This window comes from Ciona robusta, chromosome 1 (assembly GCF_009617815.1).
Source record: "Ciona robusta chromosome 1, ASM961781v2".
Classification (NCBI taxonomy): Eukaryota; Metazoa; Chordata; class Ascidiacea; order Phlebobranchia; family Cionidae; genus Ciona; species Ciona robusta.
In genome coordinates this window covers 4,938,762-4,962,775 of record NC_143235.1, presented here as the reverse complement: position 1 = coordinate 4,962,775, position 24,014 = coordinate 4,938,762, and the positions used below count along the sequence as shown (strand labels likewise).

Genomic DNA, 24,014 nt, shown 5'->3' with positions numbered 1-24,014 from the left:
AAAATTTCTGTCTAAATAAATATATAAAGAAAGAAACAAGTTTTTACTAATTGTATCACGCAGATTCCATTTGTTTCTTGTAAAAAATATATTTTATTAAAAATATTAATATATACAGTAGGGTGGGGGAAGATGGGACACCTTTTTGTTTAGTTTTCTCTTTTCATTTGGTAGTAAACAAAGAACATTTAATGAATTGTAAAACCGTATCTTCACGACTTCCACAGACCGTTGTTAATTATTTAAAACACGATCAGGCTATTTGGATATTATGTGTTAAAGGTGTCCCATCCTCCCCCACTCTACTGTATTTGAAATCTTCTGTAGTATAAATTGACGAATTAAAAATAATAAAACTACAAAATGGAGTAGGATGGGACAAATAACATGTTCTGTTTGTTTTTTTGCATCGTAAACTTTATATATAACATAAAACGGTAATGTTGAGCTTTTCCAGCATAACCATATTGACCCCTGCCCATTTTTCTTCTGTACGTATCTTAGTTTTTCTCACAAAACTAATTTTATCAGACAGAATCAAAGTGTAAGGAATAGTTCAGTCTATTTGTTAACTTACAAATTTCGAATATGATGTTGCAATTAAGCATTAAAAATTAGCACCTTGCTTTTACAGTCATCGATACTATACTGCTTCTATTTAACACGATGTTTTAACAATAAAAATAATTTTTTGTTAACAAACAGAAATCGGCGTTGGTGCGCGCTGTATATGGTCGTAAGAATACTGTCGAACATCTTTGTATAATATATATATATATATATTAGTTTATCACCAAATGAAGGCCCGTCAGGAGTGTTAAAAAAGTTTCCCTTTTTACTCTGTGTCCCAGTTGACCCCAAGCTTCTATATAGAGTACAGTGGGGTAGGATGGGACAACTTTAGCACATATTATCCAAATTTAATGATCATGTTTTAAACATTTACCAGTGGTCTATGGGAGTCGTGAGGATACAGTTTTATAATTGTTTGAATTTTTTTAGTTTATACCGAATGAGACAAAAAATGAAGTAAAAAGGTGTCCCATCTTCCCCACCACACTATATACAAGAAATTGGGTGGCATATATCCTTATATTATCAGTACATGGGGTACTACGGCGCGGTAAATGCCATAGACATAATTAGTATTGAGTAGTCTGCATTTACGTATGGCTTCTTATGTAGGATACTGCGTGGTGCAATCAGATTTTGTCTGACCAAAATACCCGTCATGCTCCATTACCCAAGACTGGTTTCGGATGTCTGGTCCATAGTCACACATTGATGAACACGCGTCACAATACTGTGTCTCTTGCAAAGTATGTTCACTTCTACTTCGATAGCGCCATGTGTTCTCTGAGGTTCTTGCTACTCACCTTTGTTTTAAATGCAAAGTTGACGTCAACTCAATTCCTCCAACAGCGAAGCAACCAACCAACGGTAAGAGATCTTTGGCAGATAAAAAATTATATATTTATTTTGTTTAATAATCGTTAAAGTGAAGCAGCAATACTTATATATTTAGCCAGCCGTTCAGGATGAGATAGTGGGTTATGATGATGAAAGCTACCCGAGCGAATATGCTGGAGAATATGATGACAGTGAAGATTATCCAGATATTGGGGAATATTCCATCGAAGATGAAAACTATCCGATAGAAGTCGAGTACCCCGGATCGCAAGTGAGGACAACACCGCCTTCGGTAACTCCCGAAGAGCTTCCATCATCATCCGTTTCGTCAAACATTTCAAAACCGACACCATATACGAGTTACACAAGGTTCACCCAACCAACGATTCCAGTTTCACCATCCGCAGCTACAAAAGCAGCAAATTATCCTACTATATCGAATGATAACGGTAAGTTCAACGAGCAACTACAAAGGCACTATTTTGTAATTTTATGTTTGTTTTTTTTCACAGGAATGTTTTTTAAAATGTGATTTTAAACCTGGTAATAATTAAAAAAAAACATTTTTGAGCTGTAACTATAAATTCACGAATTTATCAATAATAAAAATCATTTTCATTTTACGTTATTTTTTTTGCAGATTACGCTTATCCTGACTTACTGACATGCCTCAGCGGGTACGAATGGAGCGAAGCGGCAAATGCTTGTCTCGGTAAGAAATGCGCTCAGCAATCTAAGATAAATATGTAGTTCTCTGTCAATTTCTTTTCGTTTGTTACATATGGTAGGGTGGGGGGAGATGGGACACCTTTAGCACATAATATTGAAATATTCATTTCGTGTTTTAAACAATTAACAACGGTCTATGAGACTCGTAAGATGACGGTTTTATAAATAGTTGAATGATTTCTGTTTACTATTAACTGGGACGAAAAAAAATGTATTGAATAGATGTCCCATACCTTCCCCTACTATATTATAATTTTAGCTTTAGTGTGTTAGCATAGTATACTGAAGTGATAGTACGCTAACGAGACCACGTGACCACTTTTCACGCATGAGTGCACAGTTGCACTTCGCCCGACAGTTCAGCCAGACAGTGCAGTATAACAGTGCAAGGCAGAGTCCGTATATAAGCATTTTTATATGTTTATATACGGAAAAGGATCGCGAAAATTGTTGTATAATGTACAGTGACACATTTTTAATAGTTTAGCGAATTTGACTGATCGTTTGCGTAAAGAAATTACATTTGTAGCCAGATTGGAAATAATCATCATAGAGTAGCATATATACAATGGCCTCTGCTTAAACGAAAGTTTTCTGGACGACCTATTTGCTGATTCACTAACCACAGGTAGCACCAGATATAAGAACTTTACAAGTAAAAATCTCAGAACTTATGCATTGAGTTCTGATCTGGCAGATATTCAACCCACTGTAATTATTGAAGATTTAGGAAACAATTCTAATGCAATTCACTGCGTTGTAGCAGATGGATTAAACATCAATAGAGTATTTTTTAAACTTGTAAGTTCAACTGGGGGCATGGATTACGATTCTGTTCTGGTTGCCCCAAATCCCTTTTCAGAAGAACGGCCTATATTTCTTTGTTCGATCCACCACACTTGCTTAAGGTAAACTACTTTTTTTCTTATTTCTAATTTTTAATATTCAAATATTTTTTTGCAGACTGTCAGAAATTCTCTCTGTTCATCGGGTTTTACTGGTACTCGGTTGATGAATTATAAAGGCATGGATATTTTATGGCAACATTGACCAGCTATACGAACAAGAACAATCAACCATGTTGTTATTTCGAACCTGTTTAACAAAGGCACATATTCATCTAAATCCTTTCTCCAAGGTAGATATTTAATAACGTGCAATTTCCATTTGTGTGACTAATGGTGTTTTAAACTTGCACCTTCTATATTGTACTTGGAGTTTTAAAAACAAGTTTATTATCTTTTAAGATGAATCTTAAGCTGGCGAAAGATATCTTCAGTTTACAGGTGGCAAAAAACTTGGGATTCTGTCCAGGGAGCTGAAGGTACAGCAATGTTTGTGGCTCATGTTACTGAGTAAGTTACAGTAAATTTACAAATTTCCTGTAACTTACTCAGTTTACAAATTTTACAGTAATTTTCCCAAATTCTTAAAATAAACATCAATTATGAATGTAAAACAAAAGGTATATCAAAGTACCCTTTTTCTGTCAAATATTTTTATATTAATTAGAATGTTTTTATTTAGCGCGAAATGGGCAGACGAATGCAAGACCCAGATATACATCAGTTTGGATATTCTGTTGCACACTATACCCAAAGAAAAGTTATCAAAAAAATTAAAGATGGGAACACCACATTCGGAACCAAAAATATGTGGACCACTGTATGTGATGCTCCGATGCCCAGAAGAAAAAAGTTGTAACTTTTTTTCTTTTACCGTTTTTTTTATTCTATAATCCTAATATTGATCTCAAGGAAGGGCCTCTGTCCTGCTTTATCAAAAAAACCTTGAGAAATGATGTATTGGGTAGGATAGCAGGGCAGATCGACACAGTCGAGGCAAAAGGCTATTTAAATTTATGGATAACTTTTTGCTTCTTAAACTGTATACACATGATAAGCATAAGCTGAATAATAAATAAAACATTTATACAGCACTAACTGATCGCACCCAGAGCAAAACTCTTTTTTAAAGGTCGGTATTATAATAAAATTTTCGAAATACAGTTCAAACAAGAATAATAAAAGGGCAGGAAAAGAACAAAGAAAAAATAAAGCAATGTGTTAAAATAAAATATAAGCGTTCATATATTTACAAATGTGTGCCAGGAAAACGACAGTCGTTATAACACAGGTGTTCTGTTTCATACACCTCGTGACCATTCTCGATAATTGTGTTATTTATAATTTTATATGCTCCTGTTTAGTTAAAAATACTACATTAACTGTTGTCCTCTTCATCCCTATCACCATGTATATCCAGCAAATGATCGATAAATATTTTCATAAATGTTGTTTCCCATATTTTATGAAACACTGCATTAAAATCAATTTCTCTTGGATTTTTGTGTGTTTTCTTCACAGCAAGAACGTAGATTTGCTGGAGCACATACAGGTAGTCTGCATATGGGCATTTCAGCAGTCCAGGCACTTTCTCCATCATGTCAATAATTGCATTAGAATTGTTTCCGAAATCTTCAATAATTACAGTGGGTTGAATATCTGCCAGATCAGAACTCAATGCATAAGTTCTGAGATTTTTACTTGTAAAGTTCTTATATCTGGTGCTACCTGTGGTTAGTGAATCAGCAAATAGGTCGTCCAGAAAACTTTCGTTTAAGCAGAGGCCATTGTATATATGCTACTCTATGATGATTATTTCCAATCTGGCTACAAATGTAATTTCTTTACGCAAACGATCAGTCAAATTCGCTAAACTATTAAAAATGTGTCACTGTACATTATACAACAATTTTCGCGATCCTTTTCCGTATATAAACATATAAAAATGCTTATATACGGACTCTGCCTTGCACTGTTATACTGCACTGTCTGGCTGAACTGTCGGGCGAAGTGCAACTGTGCACTCATGCGTGAAAAGTGGTCACGTGGTCTCGTTAGCGTACTATCACTTCAGTATACTATGGTGTTAGTGTACCAGATGGCGAGTTCTGTTTCTTTATGTATTCGGCTTAGCACTAATCTATTCCGATGCTCTAGATTTTGATGAGTGTTCATTGGACGATGATATTTGTGGTGATGGAGGCGACTGTTTAAACAGAGAAGGGTCGTTCGAGTGCGTTTGTAACAACGGTTACATTCTCACACAACACAGCGGGCTTTGCGAAGGTGATACGCCTTATTCGGAAAGTGATCATTTTTTTATATTATGAATGTAACTTGTTTTATGTAACTTGCTTTATTTATGCGTGGTCGGAAAGCGACAGTCGTTATAAAACGGGTGTTATGTTTTATACCCCCCGTGCCATCTTACGAGTTATACCACGTATGTTAGTTTGTGAGTGAGCAATTACCGTTAGTGTCTTGCCAAAGGACACATACGCTATTGATAGCAGCGACAAGCCTTGAACCAATTACCTCTGGGTTAGAGGCAGGCGCGCTAACCAATTTGGTACGGCGCTGGACTATTAAACATTTATATTCAGATGTTGACGAATGTAGCTTTCCGGAGTTGCTTCCCTGTAAAGGACGAGGGGAGGCAGAATGTTACAACACAGCTGGATCGTTTCGTTGTTCGTGTGAAACGGGATACGTTTGGTCCAGGGGTCATTGCCAAGGTAACAACATTTTCTTTCCACACCTTTATTTTTTACCGAAGCCGAGATTTGAAAAAAAAACACATTTGCAGACGTGGACGAGTGTCAGTTTTCAGATGGTTGTGAACGTCTCCATGGAAACCGATGTTTAAACACATTTGGTAGTTACACCTGTGAGTGCAGGTCACGTGGTTTTATGAGATCCGCATCAGGAGACGCTTGCCTTGGTACGTTGGTTACTTTTAAACTGCCGGTACATAAACCTCTGCTTGATTTAACTATTATTATTTATGTATGTTTGTATGTATAACATTGTTTACTTCTTCAGATGTAGACGAATGTAACGGTTACGCTGTATGTCCTTCACCAAGCATATGCATAAACACTGTTGGTAATTATACGTGCGACTGTCCAACAGGATATGTAAAAGTCGGTAGTGACTGCGAAGGTAAGTCAGTAATACAGAAGTAATTACCAGATAATGCATTGTAGCCTAACCTTTAATGCGGTTGCCAGATGAAGATGAATGTCTCCTAGAAAGACACGATTGCTTCGACACTTCGGTTTGTGTGAATACAGAAGGTTCTTACACGTGTAAATGTAAAGTAGGATTTACTGGAAATAGCAGAGAATGTTTGGGTGAGTTTTATCAATGAAACCGGGATTATGTTTAGCTTTGTTAGTTTTTTTATAGTGCGTGTGTTGTACCCGCGTGGTAGTTTTGCAACAATGGACCAATTATATATCATTGATTATTATTCATATGTTAGATTTGGATGAATGTGTAAATGAGGACGTATGCGAGCACTTATGTGAAAACAGCCTTGGCAGTTACACATGTTTATGCGCTGAGGGTTATACACTGCTGGAAGATGAAAGAAGCTGTGGAGGTGAGCCAGTGGGTAAATAACAATACCTTTAGATTCGTAACTTTGCTTTTATCAGATGCGGACGAGTGTGAGACCGAAAATGGCGGCTGTGATCAGTATTGCAACAATCTGGAAGGAAGCTACTTTTGTACATGCGACTACGGGTTTTTACTTCACGTCGATGGCCGAAGCTGTTTAGGTAAACTTACTTCGGTTATTGAACATTGTCGGGTGAAAATTAATTGCAACAATTTTTAACAGACGTTGACGAATGTCGGGTGAGAAATGGTGGATGTTCTCATGTCTGCGTTAACCATCCCGGAGGATACGAATGTACATGTCCAGGCAATATGACCATTAATCGTGATCTGACTACATGTATAGGTATTTAAATTAGCGTGCTTTAACAACTGTTGTTTTATCGCTATATCCTTATTGCTTTTCGTTTAAATATTTTTAAATCTTTGCTACCGTAATCGAAGAGGCAAATAAAGTTATTATAGTAGGGTGGGGGAAGACGGGACACTTATTCTATTTTCTTGTCCCATTTGGTAGTAAACAAAGAACATTCAAAGAATTATAAAACCGTATTCTCATGACTCCCATAGACCGTTGTTAAATGTTTAAAACACAATTAGGATATTTGGATATTCTTTGTTAAAGGTGTCCCATCTTCCTCCACTCTACTATATAACATTATTTGTGCGGACGGGTGTGATTTCAACATACTTCTGGTAAAGCATTTGCAAATGTAAAACACTGTTTGTTGCAGAAATCAAATCATGCTCAATAAAGAACGGAGGGTGCGAACACACTTGTTCAATTCGCCAGGGTGGAGAAATTGAATGCGGTTGTAGGTCGGGTTGGAAACTAAGTAGAGATGGCAGACACTGTGATGGTATGTAAAGTTGTTACCTCAGTTGATGCTCATGCAGTATTGTAATATTTTGGCATATATAGTAGGGTGGGGGAAGATGGGACACCTTTAGCACATAAGATCAAAATATCCTGATTGTGTTTTAAACAATTAACAACGGTCTATCGGAGTCGTGAGGATATAGTTTCATTATTATTTGAATTGTCTTTGTTTACTACCAAATGGGTCGAGAAAATCGAGTTAAAAGATGTCCTATCTTCCCCCACACTACTGTATAACAACCATCTCGGCATGGCTTTCTTTATAATACTCACCATGAGAACAATAGATGACGTTATATTTTCGCAGATATTGATGAATGTTCTTTGGTTTCACGCGGCAACTGTCAGCAGTTATGCTTGAACGTACCTGGTTCTTGGGAGTGTGGATGCAACGAAGGGTACAGACGTAGAAATGACAGTTTGTTTACCTGTCAGCCAACATGTGGCAGTGAATGTCTTAATAACGGTATATGCGTGGCACCAAACCGCTGTTATTGTCCTCCTGGCTATCCGGGACCAGACTGTACACGTAAGTTCGCTTTTTACAACCAACGTTCATATAGTAGGATGGGGGAAGATGGGACATTTTTTCATTCTATTTTCTCGTCCAGTTTGGTAGTAAACAAAGAACAATCAAAGAACTACAAAACCAGCATATCCTCACGACTTCCATAGACCGTTGTTAATTGTTTAAAACACGATTAGGATATTTGGATATTATATGGTAAAGGTATCCCATCTTTCTCCCACTACTATATTATCGACTAAATCACCAGATTTACCTTGTTTGTTTTTTTCAGCGTTGTGTACACCATCCTGTGCACACGGGGGGAAATGCAAACGATTTAATGTCTGTGTATGCCAAGCTGGATGGAGGGGACCAACATGCAAAACAGGTTTATATGAATAACAACGTATAACTTTGAAACGTCTAACGAAAAATTGTTTCTAGCTTTATGTACACCACCTTGTGCAAATGGCGGAATATGCAGAGCGCCCGACCAGTGTGAGTGCAGTCATTTATACACTGGGAGTTTTTGCCAGAACCCAAACTGCTTTCCTTCATGCCAAAACGAAGGAATATGCGTGGGCGTGAACAAGTGCGTGTGTAAAAGAAATTGGTCTGGACCACGATGCGGAATTCGTAAGATCTCAAAAAATTGGTCGAAATCGTTAGTTTATGCCTGTCTACTTTCACACAGGTTCCACACCTTTTGTTTGCAATCCTCCTTGTGGTAATAACGGCATATGCATCGCATCAAACAGATGTAAATGTAAACTAAATTTTCGGGGAACTCGGTGCGAAGAAGGTAAGCATAAAACTTACGTACAGCAACCAGTCTGAAACATTTTTATTTCCGCATCATTTTAAGTTTCAACGAGTCAATTTAAAAATATAATCATTTCTAAATAATTAGTATGATCTGACACACATACATCAATGTTTAATGCTCCTTCTCCAGGGCCGCATTACGGCCTCGTAGGAACCTTGCGGTTGCAGTATTTTTATTTTTCTATAACAGGTTGGGGGAAGACGGGACACCTTTAGCACATAATATCCACATATCTTGATCGTGTTTTAAACAATTTACAACGGTCTATGGAAATTGTGAGGCTATAGTTTCTTTTAATATTCCGTGTACACGATCAAAGAAAATAGAATAAAGAGGTGTCCTATCTTCCCCAGCCCAATGGTATATAAGATGGGCCTCGTAAACCACACCTTCACCCACATGTGTCCACCACGGTTTATCACAAAGTTAATCACACATGGCATAACCATAATGAAACTTTCTTCTGTAATCACTTACTTTGCAGCAATAATCAAGAAGTGTCGACCTCCGTGTCGTAACGGTGGAACTTGTCAGGTTGCTAACAAATGTCAATGCCCGGAGGGAACGAGGGGGTTTAGGTGTCAACGAATGTAACTATCTGTTCTTTTATTACTCATTCCATGGTTTTATTATTATTATAACTTGCGACGTTGTTTACCTGGTTGGAATTGAAGTGACCAACCTGGTAACCACGTTTTGTAGGTTGGGGGAAGATGGGACACCTTTTCATTCTATTTTCTCGTCCCATATGGTAGTAAACAAAGAAAATGCAAAGAATTATAAAAGCATATCCTCACGACTCCCGTAGGCCGTTGTTATTGTTTAAAACACGATCAAGACATTTAGATATTATGCGCTTAAGGTGTCCCATCTTCCCCCACTCTACTATATAATAGGATAAGGTGGGACACATTTAGCACATAATATCCAAATATCCTGATCGTGTTTTAAACAGTTAACAACGGTCCATGGGAGTCGTGGAAATACGGTTTTATAATTCATTTAATGTCTTACTACTAAATGAGACGAGACATTAGAATGAAAAAGTGTCCCATTTTCACCTACCCTATCATACTTTTTTAGCGAACGAGAGTTTCAAGCACCAGCATTTTTTCGGTATATTTATATATTGAATAAATATAGTTAGTTGGCTTTCTGTATAGACTATTGTAGCCTGTGTTATGTCACACCATGTCACATGCATGAGCGTTGGGTATACAGTAGAACTTTGGGTATACAGTAGAAGGAAAAATGGGACACCTTTTTTGGGTATACAGTAGAACGTTGGGTATACAGTAGAAGGAAAAATGGGACACCTTTTAACTCTATTTTCTCGTATCATTTAGTAGTAAACAAAGAAAAACCAAAGAATTATAAAACTATATCCTCACGAATCCGATAGACCGTTGTTAATCGTTTAAAGCCTGATTAGGATATTTGAATATTATGTGCTAAAGGTGTCCCATCTTCCCCCAACCTACCATATGTTTACAACTTAATTATCCACCAGGATCTGTCCTCGGGTAACCGTGAGAGTTCCTTACAATCGTACGATTCGGAAAAGTTTCAGAGAGAGCTATTTATCTCCATGTGGAAAAAGGGTTTGTACACGATGGAGGTAAGGGAACAACCATAGTAGAGTGGGGGAGGATGGGACACCTTTTCATTTTATTTTCTTGTCTCATTTGGTAGTAAACAAAGAGCATTTGAAGAATTATAAAACCGTATCCTCACGACTCCGACAGACCGTTGTTAATTGTTTAAAACACGATCAGGATATTTGTAGAATATGGTATCCCATCTTGTAGCTAAACTAATGGCGTCCCATCTTACCCCAAAGAACCATGAAATGTAAGCTTGACCACCATCTCTTAATACTCGAATTTGTTTTAGAATGAACCAAAGACGAATCGTCCTTCCCTCATATAGAATTCAATACCGCATACAATGTTGAAAGTCATGGTTGATTAGATATTCCGATGAAATATTCTTCATACTCAGTATATCTTAACACATTAGACTGAACAATGCTCATCAATACAGCAACAAGTTCAACTTGCATGATTATAACTTGTGACCACACTGATGCTACATGCAACACGAACGCAGTTTATTACATTCCCTGTTTTTTTAGCTGATTCCATTGTTTAGCATCAGATAGATGACCACTACTACGTATGGGTGGACTTAGTTGTGGACTGGATCCTAATATATGATGATGTTGGCCTTCTGCCTGTATGGCTGACAAAGCCTATGAGAAATAAGTTAAAAGTAAATTAATATTGGAGTGGCCGATGATTCATGCCAGTAAGAAACTGTCTATTAATCCTATCGAGAATAATCTAAATAGAATGTCATATTGATTCGGAAATACTTTTAGATATGTGTGTGGCAGAAACAGTACATGTAAAAACTACTTTTTTTTATTCTTTATGGGTGAAGTCCTTGTCAAGAACCTGGGATTTAGACCACATTTGGCCCATCACCCCAACACCCGGAAAAGCCCCTTTAAGTCCTTTGCTGCAACACATCAACCCATTAGTGACCGCTTGGTTAGAGCAATGTCCATTAAGTGTCCTGCCCAAGGACACATACGCCAATCAGTGTTAGTACCTGGAGAAACTTTGGTTTTCGATGTAGGCGCTTAATCTACTAGGCCATGACGCCTGACGAAAAAAAATACTTTCACAGAAAATATGATTTTTCACCTCAATTGATCTTGGTGCTGAACCCAGGTGAGTTCGTTCTCTTATTGTCATTTCACCCTCCATGGCGCTGAGCTTACTGTAAAGTTCTAAAACTTGAATTTCCAATCGTTGACTAATATGACGCTGTGCAGTGTATTTTGCTTCCATAGCATGTATTTGGACCCTAAAATTGAAAACAGTTATTTATTGAAACAGGAATTAAGGATTTTTGTACTGTAAAAAAGCGAAAAAAATTTGTTCTGGAAAACCAACCTTGCCAGTGATTTGACATCTTCAAGATACTTTTTCTGCTCGACGAGAAAATCCTCCTTCTTGTTTACATCTGACTGGAGTTGTTTTACTTGAGCAGTCAGAAAATCGACTTTTGTTTGAAACAAACTGGAATTTTATTGAAATATAAGTGATAAGGGTCATATCCAAGAACTTTAAATTGCGGGGTCCGCAAGTTTTTGCTTAGAAAATGAATGCATATCCAAAACAGAATGTCTCAATAAAAACATACCCTGACTGACATAAATAATAACGCACACAACAGGAAACGCGTAAGATTGGTTTTAAACTACAATAATATGACTTCTTTACTATATTTTAGGAGGAGGGGTTCTAATTTTACAACAACAAAAATTTTTTTAATTAAAAAAAAACAATTCTCAAAGAGGGGTCCGGACCCCCGTGACCTCCCCCTGTATACGCCCCTGGACAGAAAATACTAAAAAGTATACAGAAATACTAAAAATAATAAAAAAGCTAGAATACCTCTACAGCTTTCACGAACTTTTGTTCATAGTTTTATAAATTGTGGTTTAGGTGTATTTCTACGCTGTATGTTTGGTTAAAACAACTTTTCTGTTTGATGATTACATTGTTACTTATATATGTTCAATATAATTAGAAGATTGGGGTTTGAATTTTGTATAAAAAATACATACATTAGATTACAGCAGAAACAACCTTTTTAACCCTTCGACCACATAATTCTTTTTTTACACAATACCAAGAAAGATGTTGTCCACACATAATGAGTTTGCATAAAATGCTTTGAATAGTAAAAAAAACATAATTCAAACCTTGAATTAAGGTAAAAGAGTGGAAATAATACATACTATTTGGCAACCTTACCGATTCCTAATTATACCAACTTAATGAGAAATATACTCAGGCAAATAAGACTAATGATGTGTTAATAATGTTACGCAATTAGGGTAATACAAATTAAATGCACAAACTACTAAGGTAGTATTTATGTTTTAAGAACATAAAATGCACTCAGTGTGTTTTGTTTCCAGTCATAATGAAATAATAATCACACTTACTCAGCCTTTTCTTTTAGGTAAGTTTCTTCTCTTGCATATTGGTTGGATAATAATTTAGCTTCAGCAATTTCAGCTTTTGCTTGAGTCTCTGCATTGCGAACACGAACATCTGCTGAACAATTCAATTCTCGTGCTTCCTCCAGTTCTGACTCAAGATTAGTTACCTAATAATATTTTAAATGGGAAGAAATTGCAATGTAACCGGCTTAAACTTGCGTGGCCAGAAACACGACAGTTATAACACGGGAGTTTTGTTTCGTACATTTCGTGCCAGATTACGGGTTACAACATATGTTATTATGTGGGTGAATATTTTTTGAGGATTTTTGTTATATATTGGTAATATTTTTGAACAACCCATTAGTGTCTAGTCTGACCAGCAGGTTGAAGCAATTACCATTAGTCATTAAGCGCCTTGCTAAAGGATACATACGCCCACTAATGGAGAAGCGAGTCCTGAGGCCATTACATCTGCGTTAAAGGTAGACGCGCTTACCACTTGCCACGGCACCAGGTGAAATTAAACCACCAAATTTAATCACATTGCTTACATGTTAATATTTGGTAATATAAAAATCTAACCACAAAATTTATATTCATATATTCAACAATTATACTGTATACACTTAATATACAAAACAAATAATATATAAATTTTATTTTACACTATCTACAGAAATATTAACACAATCAAGTACTTTATATAACAGCTATCACTGAAAAGTTTCGCATTCTATACCTTGATGATTGTGGCAGAAAGTCCCTTACTTATAAATAATGGTACAGTTTCTTATAAACCTTAAACTGAAGGTCATCCAGTAACTTCTTATTCACCGTTGCACGCATGAGAAGTTGTTCTGATTCAAATAACTTTGATTTTAAATGTCCATGTTCACTTCTCATTTGCTGACATTCATTTTTCACTGTTTGATGATCTAATAACCAACAAAAATAATTACAACAACTGATGAGATTCGTAGCATTGTGTTGCTAATGTGTGTACTACAGTCAGATAATTCATGATCTTTACCACAACCAGTGGTAACTGCGTCGACCAAATTGTCAGTAATACACAACCCTAAACAAACTTAAGGTGAATGAAACATAACACCATTGACCACGTTGTTACTGCTGGTTTCCTTATTACACAAAGATAAGTAACACTTAGATGCAGACAGAACAAAAATAAGGGGGGGGGGGTTTAATCAAAAAATGTTCAAAAATAGTTTGTTTTTTAAAATTTTTTTGGGGGGCGGGTTAAAAGGAGGGGTGACGACCCCCGAACCCCCTGGCTGCGCCACTGCTCAGAGGTATTATATTAACATATGCTTATGTGCAACACCAAAAACATTAATCTACCTTCATTCAAAGCTTGGTTTTCCATGTTTAGTTGTTTTACTTCAGAAGTCAAACATTTTACTTTTTCTTCAAGAAGTTTTTCTTTTTCATTGAATAATTTTTCATTGTCCATCATCTGCAACAAACAGTAATTATAACATTCATTTATGACATATGAAATGTACATGTTTTTATGTTTAATAAAACCAATCTGAACCTTACTTTTTCACGATTAACTTTTTCTGACAACCTCAAACCCTGAATTTCTTTCTCCATTTCTCCAACTTGAAATTTCAAGTTTTGGTTCGTCTCTTCAAGAGCTTCAGTGTCATAAACTTTTCTCTGAAGTTTCCTCGCTCGAAGTACATGTTGTTCCCTTCTATGACGCTCATACAACATCACACAGTGCATTTGAAGCACTTGTGATCGTAAATAAGCAGCATCTGCAGCTGTACAGCTTGATGAATCAATCATTGGACGCCAATCCATTTCTTTGTTACTTGGTATTGAAATCCTAAGAAAACAACATTTTCTGGCATTGGTGCATTTACTTAATATTTATTTTAAATATTTTCTAAATGAAAACTTCATATTTAAAATGATTTAATTGTATGATTCTACAACCAAAAACATTCAATTCTATGATTCTACAATGTGTATTTTGAATATTTGGAATTGTTTACATGTGTCTGTGTGTATGAGGCAGTTTTATAAAAATCTGTTTTAACATTGGTGGTAAACTGTTAATAGGTTTGACATGTAAAATGTTAAAAAAAACATAATACCAAATAAAGACGAAAAAAATGCTTGTAGTTGTCAGTCTTACAATCATCATTTACGTCAGTTAACATTGTAGACAAAAAAAAATATAACGGAAAATAAAAATTAATACCTGTCTTTATATTTCATATATGCATCAGCTAACAACTGAACATGTAAATCAAGCAATTCATTTGGAGATTTTTCGATATATCGACTTGTGTTTGGAAGGTTTAACACTTTTTGAGCTGAATCAAAAACTTCTACCTCAAAATCATGATCACCTGAAGTTAAAATGCTATTTATGGACAGTGTAGACAACTAGGAAACAGGTAAATGTAATGATTCTTAATCCCATGTCTATTGTACCCAACAATAAAATTTAAAAAAATTACAATGATATAAATATCTTCTAGAAATAGACTTTTTGTCTCAAAATAAACAGAAGTTAAGCCTGATAAAATATTTGTGTCTTAAAAATTTTAGTTGTTACAAACTTTAAAATACTTTAATTCTTCTTAAATCTGGTACATAAGATTAAATCAGTTAATTTAAAACCTATTCTAAACTTTTACTTCCATTTAAGTAAGCCTTACTTTGTTGCTTTGTTGTTTTAACAGTTTCACCATCTGCTGGTTGTAGACCAGGTGAAAACAAAGTCATTGCATTTTCTCCACCACGATCTAAAACTAAACAAAATGTTGAATAAACTATGAAGGTTAAAACTTTTTCGCGGTATTCATGTTTAGGATATATTTATTCTGTTACTTCTGCTACCAGGCATAACGTTAATAATCTTTTAATGGTTCATCTGGTATGAAAAAAATAGTGTATTTCAGGCGTGTAGTCTGCCATCTGCCAAAACTTTATCAGGAAATGTACATTACAATTTTCAAAACAGATGATGGAAATATTATTAGATCATATCTAGTAGCAGAAGCCGTTAAAATATATGTTTAGTTAAAAATAGAAATTACTTGCAATATTTGAGCAGCTAACGTCAACAAAGGCTTCATCAGCTTCAGTTCCGGCATCAGTTTGTGAAAGAATATGAAGTTTTGTTTTTATTAAGTTGGATGGTTGACTTGAATCCTTATGATAAAAAAAGAAAACTTTAACACTTAGGCAGAATGTTATGTCAAATGACAGATATTTCATTCTACAGTTGCAAGTAGTTGTACAAGTTTTTACAAAATACTTCTGTAATATTTATAGCTATTCCGAAAATTTGTTTACTAAAAACTGAATTGTATTGTAAATGCCTTTTAAACTGAAGAAATTTCCAAATACATTAAATGTGAATATATAAAAAACTAACCTTATCACATTTCACTAACCTCAATTTTAGTGATTGTTGTTGCATTGTCAACATTTGCGTGTGTTGAATCTAGATCAGATAATGCTTCGTTTGTAATGACAACAAAACTATCCTGGGTTTATTAGAATGCAATTAACTTAATATAATCCTATCTGTTTATATATAAGCTAACAGACAATGTATGTTTTGGCATACAATAACAAAGAATATGTTTTTTTCTTTTAATAGGGGCAACAAACAGCCAAGAAGACAGTGTATAAATAAAATGATAGACAAGAACATTAATTTCTGTTTACATATTTTTGGAGTAATTTTTACTGTTTTTCAGCAACTTACATGTTAATCCTACTTTAAAACAAACTATTAAAAAGTTACTTACATTTTTTTACAAAATTGTTTTATTATGAAGTTACAAACTGTTATTAACTGATTTGTGTTTAATTTTGTCCAGAATTATTTCTGCAGCACCAGCTTTACTGAACTACACACAATGCTATTGCCACTAGTTAGAAAGAGTTTTAAAATGGAATGCTTTACAATTAAAATTACAGAAATGTTCTGTGTTAACCAACGAGGCAAAATGATAAATGCACTTTTGATTTGCCAATAACAAAAGTTTTGAATAAAAGTAAATATATTTAATTATAGATTCCAACCCTCACCACTTTTGTTTCTAAGTTTTGATTTTTCATATCATCTTTTTCTTTTTTGGGGGAAGAATAACTAGAAGGACTGAAAATGTTTCGATTTATAATGAGCTAGATAAATTTACATAAATACTAAACAGCTACAGACTATCTACAGCAAATAAACTCTACAAACTTAATGTTAGGGGGAAAAGAAGTGCATTTCCATAAATATATTATCTTATTTCTTATGGCAACAAGTTTATAAAAAAGCTTCACATTCATGCAACAAATTACACCTACATTCACATAACAATTAACATTGCAAGCAACAAAAAATAAAATTAATAGAAATGTTTCGAATGTTTTACCTCGGTGAAGAAACAACTAAAGAAGGAAGAAAATGTTTGAGGGGTGTTGAGGTGGCTGATGCTGTCTGATGTGGTCTGGAGTGTTATGTTTTGTTTATACAATTACAGTTGCTAATTGCTAGTTTACTACATTTGCTTAATGCAACAAACATGACCATGCAAAATGTCCAAGTAATTAAATGCACTTGGAATTAATGAAACAAGTACTGGTATCCAGTAGCGCATGCGTTTCCATATTTTGAAATACTGCAAATAACCTGTTAGGAATAAACCCATCAACATTTGCCATGGATAAAGTTGAAGGGCGACTAGCAACTGACTCTTCTTGAACAGGTCGTTCATCAACCTAATATAAAGACAAAAAAGGGTAAAAAAAATGCATTAAAATGAAAGGGAAATAACATTTGATGAAAAGTGACTGTATTGATGAATGAATGAAAATGAATGAAATTTATTTTGTCACTTTGGTTAATAAAGAACAAGAGAGTTAACAAAAGCGAAAAGACGGGTTGTAACGGTAAAACAACAGCTGTTAAAACACGATTATTGATAAAAAAGAAAGAAATAATGTTTGGGATAAAAGGCGTGACCGTTACACCCAACAGACGATAAATAATTATGGGAAATCTAATTTAAATGTTTAGTTTAATCAGTTAACATCTTTATAATTCTTAAACTGTTGTTTGCACAGTTTACCTTTGAAATTTCTGCACTGAACTTGAATGGTTCGTTGAGTTTAGAAGATGAAATTGTTGGTGACATCTTCCTTGATGGAGGAGGAGTTGAGAGTCCGATTGCAACCGAAGGACTCCACAGTGATTCTACACATCCTGATTGATCTGTGATTATTACACGTGTACTATTGTCACCTATATGCATATATTCCTTAGGTGGCACAGGGTGGCTTGTCACCCAAGTTTAAATATTGAATGTGGCGGAATATCAAATGTACTACATAATCTACCCTAATTTTATGGTTGAATGTGTTGGAAAATAAAGTAGTTAGAGATGCACATTACAGAATTTCGAATCTATAAGATTCGAATCCTTTTGTATTCGAAGCCTGCTATATGTTTCATGACGCAAAAACTACCCAATAGTACAATTTTTGATCATTTTACAGCTCATGATCCAACAAGGCTGCTATAAAGAGTCTATAAACTGACTTATGCGGGTAATTTTTTTTCCTATAAATATAAATAGATTCAAAACTCTAGATTCGGAATTCTAGATTCGAAATAAAGTATTCTAGAATACCTAATTATTCTGCAATGTGCATCCCTAACAGTAGTTATAATAAACTAAAATAGTTTTTTGTTTCGAAAAACCTTTGAATATTTTGAATATTACTAGTTATTATCTTACGTTTGGACTATAAACCTCGCCCATCAAAGTGAAGTGAAATAACATAATTGATGTGCACAATGCACATAGTCCCCAGTAAGCTAAATATACAATAGTGTAATTTATTCGAGTTAGCGACTTAGCAGCTTCTATATTTCACTTAACAATTTATTTCACACAATACCCAAAAGAGCGATTGTCACAATAAAAAATTATTATGTAAAGGAAATAAATAGAATTTTACTCTGTAATGTGCATCTTAAAAGATTTTTTCTTAATTAAAATTGAACTTATGGCCATTAAGCTTAGTGTTTATGCAAAGAAAATATTCCAAAACATGTATAAATTAAAAAAATGGAACACTGTTCTTCATTCAATCTTTGTAAATAATATTTTCATAAAAGAGTAAAATCCTATTAAATCCACATTTTAATACTTCCCTAGCATATTGCATAAACCTTATAATAAAAAATAAGACAAAAAAAACTGAAGTAGTTACACTAACTTAAATATCTTATCCAAAACTTTGAAAAGGGAAGCAAAGATCACAAAACTCACCACTTTCACTGAGAGATCTTCTTGGTTTTAATGCAAACACTGGTGCTGTATCTGAAGAACTTGTACGTGTTGTATGACTGATATTCAATGCAGCTGAAAATGCATAAATAAATAGTTCACACTAAAACATAAAAGCAATTAGAGTACCAACCAGAGTTTTCTGTTGCATCCAACGAGATTCTGTTTATATCAGCAATAATTTCAGGGCCTTCCAGTTTTCTCCATCTGATTTAAAAAAGTGTTATCTGGCTTTTCGGAACTAGACATATGAGATTACATTATATCAGATAGTTGACAAAACTTAATTTCCCATTTAATTAACCTTTCCAGATTTAACCAAAACTCGATGATCTGTCACCCCATTAAAATGACATTACACCACACGGGCATAAGTACTCTAAATCAATACAATAAAAATACGAATGTTTAAGCGAAGACAGCTAATAGGCAGACCTAAGATGTTTTTCTTGTCGTTATCACATGGGTTTACACCTCGTGCCAGCTTACGAGCTACCATGTATGTTACTTCATAGGTGATTATTTTATTGAATTTTTTTTATTTTTTATGTATGGCTAATACTTTAGACAACCTATTAGTGACCACTAGGTTGGAGCAATTGCCGTTAAGTGTCTTGCCCAAGGACACATACGGCCACAATGGCAGCAGCGTCGAGCCTTGAACCTATTACCTCTGGGTTACAGGCAGGCGTGCTAGGTGCTAACCACTATGCCACGGCGCCGAACATATGATGCAATAACTTCACCTGTCACTTGAGATTTCTGCATCCGATGAATCTGTTATAATACGAGGATGAAGCCGAACATGATCAAGCATCGGTTGAACGCTGTTTTCAAATATTCGAGACTTTTCTTTCTCACTGGTTCCTCCTATGGTAAACACCATCATAAAACACAAAAGCTGTCTATAACAATAACCATAGAATGTATTATTGTTCTATTATTCAATTTCAATTAAACCTGGACCTGAAATCACAACTTCTTTGTAAAAAACTATTAAAACAGATACTAAAGAAAATCATTAAGTTAAAACATACTTGTTGTACATAACACAATAAAACCATGTACAACTTTAAAACTACAAGAAAAACTATTACCCAAACAAAAGCAGCTCAATCTTTGTACAAAATAAAAAGTTTAATTTTAGTGTAATATTTTTTTAAAAAAACAAAAAAAATATATATATTTATGGATAATATACATTATAAGTTTACCTTTGTTTGAGCTGGATGTTTGTGGTTGATAATACTGTTGCAAGAATTTAATAAAAGAACACGGAAACATGCCGTATAAACATAAGAAGAGAGCATAGACAGCAGTGTGGAGATGGATGAGGTTCGCTTCATTTGCACCAGCTGCAGCAAAAACATTTCATTGATGTGCCGTATTATTTAAACAATCCACCATGGATAGTTTCAAAGCAGCTGCCTCACTATGCCTAGGGATGCACATTACAGAATAATTAGGTATTCTAGGATATCCTAAAATACTTTATTTGGAATCTAGAATTCCGAATCTAGAATTTCGAATCTTTTTATGTTTATAGGAAAATATAATTTCACCCACATAAGTCAGTTTATTGACCCTTTAATGGATCATGAGCTGTAAAACGACCAAAAATTGTACTATTGGGTAGTTTTTGCGTCATGAAACGTATAGCAGGCTATGAAAAGACGTTGCGAAACGTTTACTCTCGAAAGTCCCACAAACACAAAAATTTTTTTTTTAAAAAAAAAACACAAAAATATTTTTTTTCAAAATTAATAAGTTTTAAAAATTGTTATTATATGAGATGACCAGTGATGACATCATTAAACAGAATACCGAATCTCGTAATTAGATTCGAATACAAAAGAATTCGAATCTCACAGATTCGAAATTCTGTAATGTCCATCCCTAACTATGCCCCACATGATAAATAAAGGTAAACAGGTGATTACCAACACTTTAAATCCTGGAACAGGTTTCCAAAATTAATAAAAATTGATACCTGGTTTGAGTGTGTGCCATGATACAAGACGAACATAAATACGGAATAATGATTGCAGGTAAGTTGAAAGTTGACTTGCAACTTTTGGTAGAAGAGTAGCTACTGTGTAAAGTGCAGACGTGATGGTGGGCAAGTCAGTATCAACCTGAACATAAATAAATTTAAAAACAATTTAATTTTTATATGTTTACATAATAAAACAGAAACACAAACTAATTGAATTTAACACTCACCTGCAAACACTTCAGCACAGTTTGAAATGGTCGTGTTGATATAATTAGTGGCGTCCATATTGGTTCACTCCTGACTATATGGCCAAACAAACACAGTGCTTTAAATCGTGTCGATACTTTTTGTAAATAGTCGTCCATTTTATTCATCAACATCTGTAGAAATAAATTAAAACATCAATGTCTAAATTGTTCACTTATTTCCAATTTGTAAATATAAGTATAAAAATAGTTGTCCTAAATAAAATAAACCATGTATTATGTACATTTATTACATGATAGTGTTACAGGCCTTGTACTTTAAGGAAAAAGTTAAAATTGGAGTTGACTCTGAGTTTTACAAAAGCAAATGATGACTAGCTACCGGCAGTGGACATGCTACAAAACCTTTCAAAAAATGGGATCCCACTGATAAGTTTAAAAACGGTTTATACCAGACTTAAGGCTTCTACCTTTACAGTTAGGACAGGTTTTCCTAACTGCCCAATTTATTAAAGATAAATATGAACGGTTGTTTGGAGATGACTTAGCTTTCTACACAAATAGCAGAAAACAAGTAGTGGAATAAACAGGCATATAAATATAAAAAGATCATAGTAAGACCGACCAAACTAAAACTGTAGTAGCAGTAAGTAATAAAATAATTGATATGATCATTACCTTATGCTGGTGTTGTCGTACCATACAGAGTAGATTTCTTGCAATAATATTACCAGACTGAATGTAGTAATCCACAAGACCGTGTAGCAACCAAGGCTCGCGTACAGAACCAAGATTATCTCGTACAAGAGCCGTTGTTTGTTCCAAGACACTCAGATCAGTGGAATCGAGCAATTGATAAATTTCTGCCATATCTAAATGACCACTTAGTGAGCTGGCCATTGTAAATAGTATTAATACGATGGAAAGTCTTAATGATTTTATCTAAAAAAGTAAAAAAAATGTTTAGGCTATCTATGGGCTATAACAAAAATTTTTAAAACATAATTTTTCAAACATAAAGGTTTTCCTATATAAATGAAAAGAAAAACATACACCTATTTTTATTACTTTTCATTTAGTTCCACAGTTGACCATGTATTTATGAGCATATTTCTAGAAAAAGCCACAATTAACCAACGAAACCAAACTAACTGAGTTCTATGACATTGCATGGCAGATACTGCTTTAAAATAATCAGCAAACGATGAGAGTACAACAACTTGAGATTGGTTCAGAAATATAATCGTGGGAATAATATCAAAGATTTGAAGGTATTTTCTAACAATAGGTACAGTTTCAAGCACAAATGGTGTAAAAGAAGCTGACAGTGTACGCTTCATCATAAACTTTACGGCCGAGTTAACAGCAATATGATTGGGATGACCAGATATTCCACTTTCATCGAAAGTGAGCAAAACTTTTGATTTTGATTTACTTAAATACTCCAGTAGAACCTCACTAATTTCTTCTGAGCTCCAGGTACGGTTTGGGCCATCGTGAAACTTTGTTAAACAATGAACATTACTGTGTTGTAGACCCAGTTTTAAGCAGCTTGAATGGAATTCCAAAATTCTTTTTTCTCCCTGGCCATAGTAGTTACCACTGGACAAGCATACAACGTGAACCGTAACTTTCTTTTCAAGCAATGCAAGTATGGTTGGTGCAAAGAAGAGACATTCGTCATCTGGATGACTAATTACCAGCAATGCGTTGTCACTTGCAGACAAACCGAAAAATGGCAGCTGACTTTGTCCTCTTAAATACTTTTGTGTGAATAAAACACATGATAAAAGTATAACAGAACATAAGATTAATCCAACCATTCTAAATTGCTATATAATATAAGTTAGGCTTCCAATAACCTATAAAAAAGACATGGGACTATACAAAGAAGACGGAAAAATTTTTCCGCTAGAGGCGGTAATTATTTAAATTAAAAAATACGAAAAAACGAACAAAACAGCACTACAAAGTGTTAATAAGTGTAAAACAAATTAATTAAATAATAAAAATACTTTTCCAAATACATAAAACACTAGTAAGAACATATTTCCCACATTAGGTCGGTTATATACGCTCTTTCGTTGTGTTTACTGTCGTCGAATCTGTGGTGTAGCGGTTTGCGTGCGGTCGTAAACTCCCTTTGTTTCATTTTTACCGGGTTCGAGTCCCGCACAGTGGAATACTTTTTTTATCTTTTTTTTTTCAAGTTTTTTTTGTTTGACGAGTTTGGGGTTAGGGGGTTAGGGGGTTAGAGGGTTAGAGGGTTAGAGGGTTAGAGGGTTAGAGGGTTAGAGGGTTAGGGGTTAGGGGTTAGGGGTTAGGGGTTAGGGGTTAGGGATTAGGGGTTAGGGGTTAGGGGTTAGGGGTTAGGGGTTAGGGGTTAGGGGTTAGGGGTTAGTGTTAGGGTTTAGTGTTAGGGGTTAGAGGTTAGGGGTTAGGGGTTTATATATTGTGTGTATAAACCGTGAAACTAACTGCTCCCCATAAAATAGAGAAACGAATTTGTCATCGCCTCCTAGCGGAAAATTTTTTCCGTCTTCTCTGTATAGCTCCATGTATAAAAAATACGTAACCTAGAGCCACGGTAAGCAATTACATAACGCAGCTTCCGTTAGGTGGCAGACTGTAGTCATCTAA

General features: G+C 34.8%; 3 protein-coding genes and 1 long non-coding RNA gene across 6 annotated transcripts; 2 read left to right on the top strand and 2 right to left on the bottom strand.

Annotated features, from left to right (window-relative positions):
• The first annotated feature begins 1,273 nt into the window (after positions 1-1,273).
• Positions 1,274-10,937, top strand: LOC149741711 (uncharacterized). The gene is made up of 19 exons (XM_089893261.1): positions 1,274-1,440; positions 1,526-1,859; positions 2,051-2,122; positions 5,142-5,270; positions 5,588-5,719; positions 5,791-5,925; positions 6,027-6,146; positions 6,215-6,337; positions 6,469-6,588; positions 6,644-6,766; positions 6,829-6,951; positions 7,340-7,465; positions 7,793-8,014; positions 8,286-8,381; positions 8,438-8,629; positions 8,688-8,795; positions 9,304-9,409; positions 10,330-10,437; positions 10,713-10,937. Exons 1-19 carry the CDS (start codon positions 1,285-1,287, stop codon positions 10,771-10,773), a joined length of 2,586 nt encoding a protein of 861 aa, XP_089749387.1. The 5' UTR covers positions 1,274-1,284; the 3' UTR covers positions 10,774-10,937.
• On the top strand, positions 2,404-4,483 carry LOC149741712 (uncharacterized). Its single transcript, XR_016386753.1, has 4 exons — positions 2,404-3,047; positions 3,103-3,277; positions 3,387-3,463; positions 3,667-4,483. It is a non-coding gene; the product is annotated as an uncharacterized LOC149741712 (long non-coding RNA).
• Positions 10,765-22,274, bottom strand: LOC149741710 (hamartin-like). Of its 3 annotated transcripts, XM_089893249.1 has the most exons (22): positions 22,053-22,274; positions 21,396-21,548; positions 21,163-21,307; positions 20,387-20,527; positions 19,919-20,042; positions 19,306-19,379; positions 19,155-19,247; positions 17,949-18,091; positions 17,510-17,598; positions 17,253-17,327; positions 16,918-16,987; positions 16,275-16,367; positions 15,915-16,029; positions 15,534-15,626; positions 15,071-15,221; positions 14,401-14,692; positions 14,200-14,314; positions 13,639-13,775; positions 12,841-13,004; positions 11,780-11,905; positions 11,528-11,690; positions 10,765-11,070 (listed from the first exon to the last, which is right to left on the bottom strand). In XM_089893249.1, exons 1-22 carry the CDS (start codon positions 22,272-22,274, stop codon positions 10,933-10,935), a joined length of 2,916 nt encoding a protein of 971 aa, XP_089749375.1. In that variant the 3' UTR covers positions 10,765-10,932. The 3 variants fall into 3 exon arrangements, with proteins under 3 accessions (XP_089749375.1, XP_089749381.1, XP_089749385.1); XM_089893255.1 differs by lacking the exon at positions 17,253-17,327; XM_089893259.1 differs by lacking the exons at positions 10,765-11,070; positions 11,528-11,690; positions 11,780-11,905 and having other exon boundaries at positions 12,868-13,004; positions 13,580-13,775.
• LOC149741709 (N-acetylglucosaminyl-phosphatidylinositol de-N-acetylase-like) lies at positions 22,235-23,557 on the bottom strand. Its single transcript, XM_089893262.1, has one exon. It carries the CDS (start codon positions 23,195-23,197, stop codon positions 22,439-22,441), a length of 759 nt encoding a protein of 252 aa, XP_089749388.1. The 5' UTR covers positions 23,198-23,557; the 3' UTR covers positions 22,235-22,438.
• Positions 23,558-24,014: the final 457 nt, after the last annotated feature.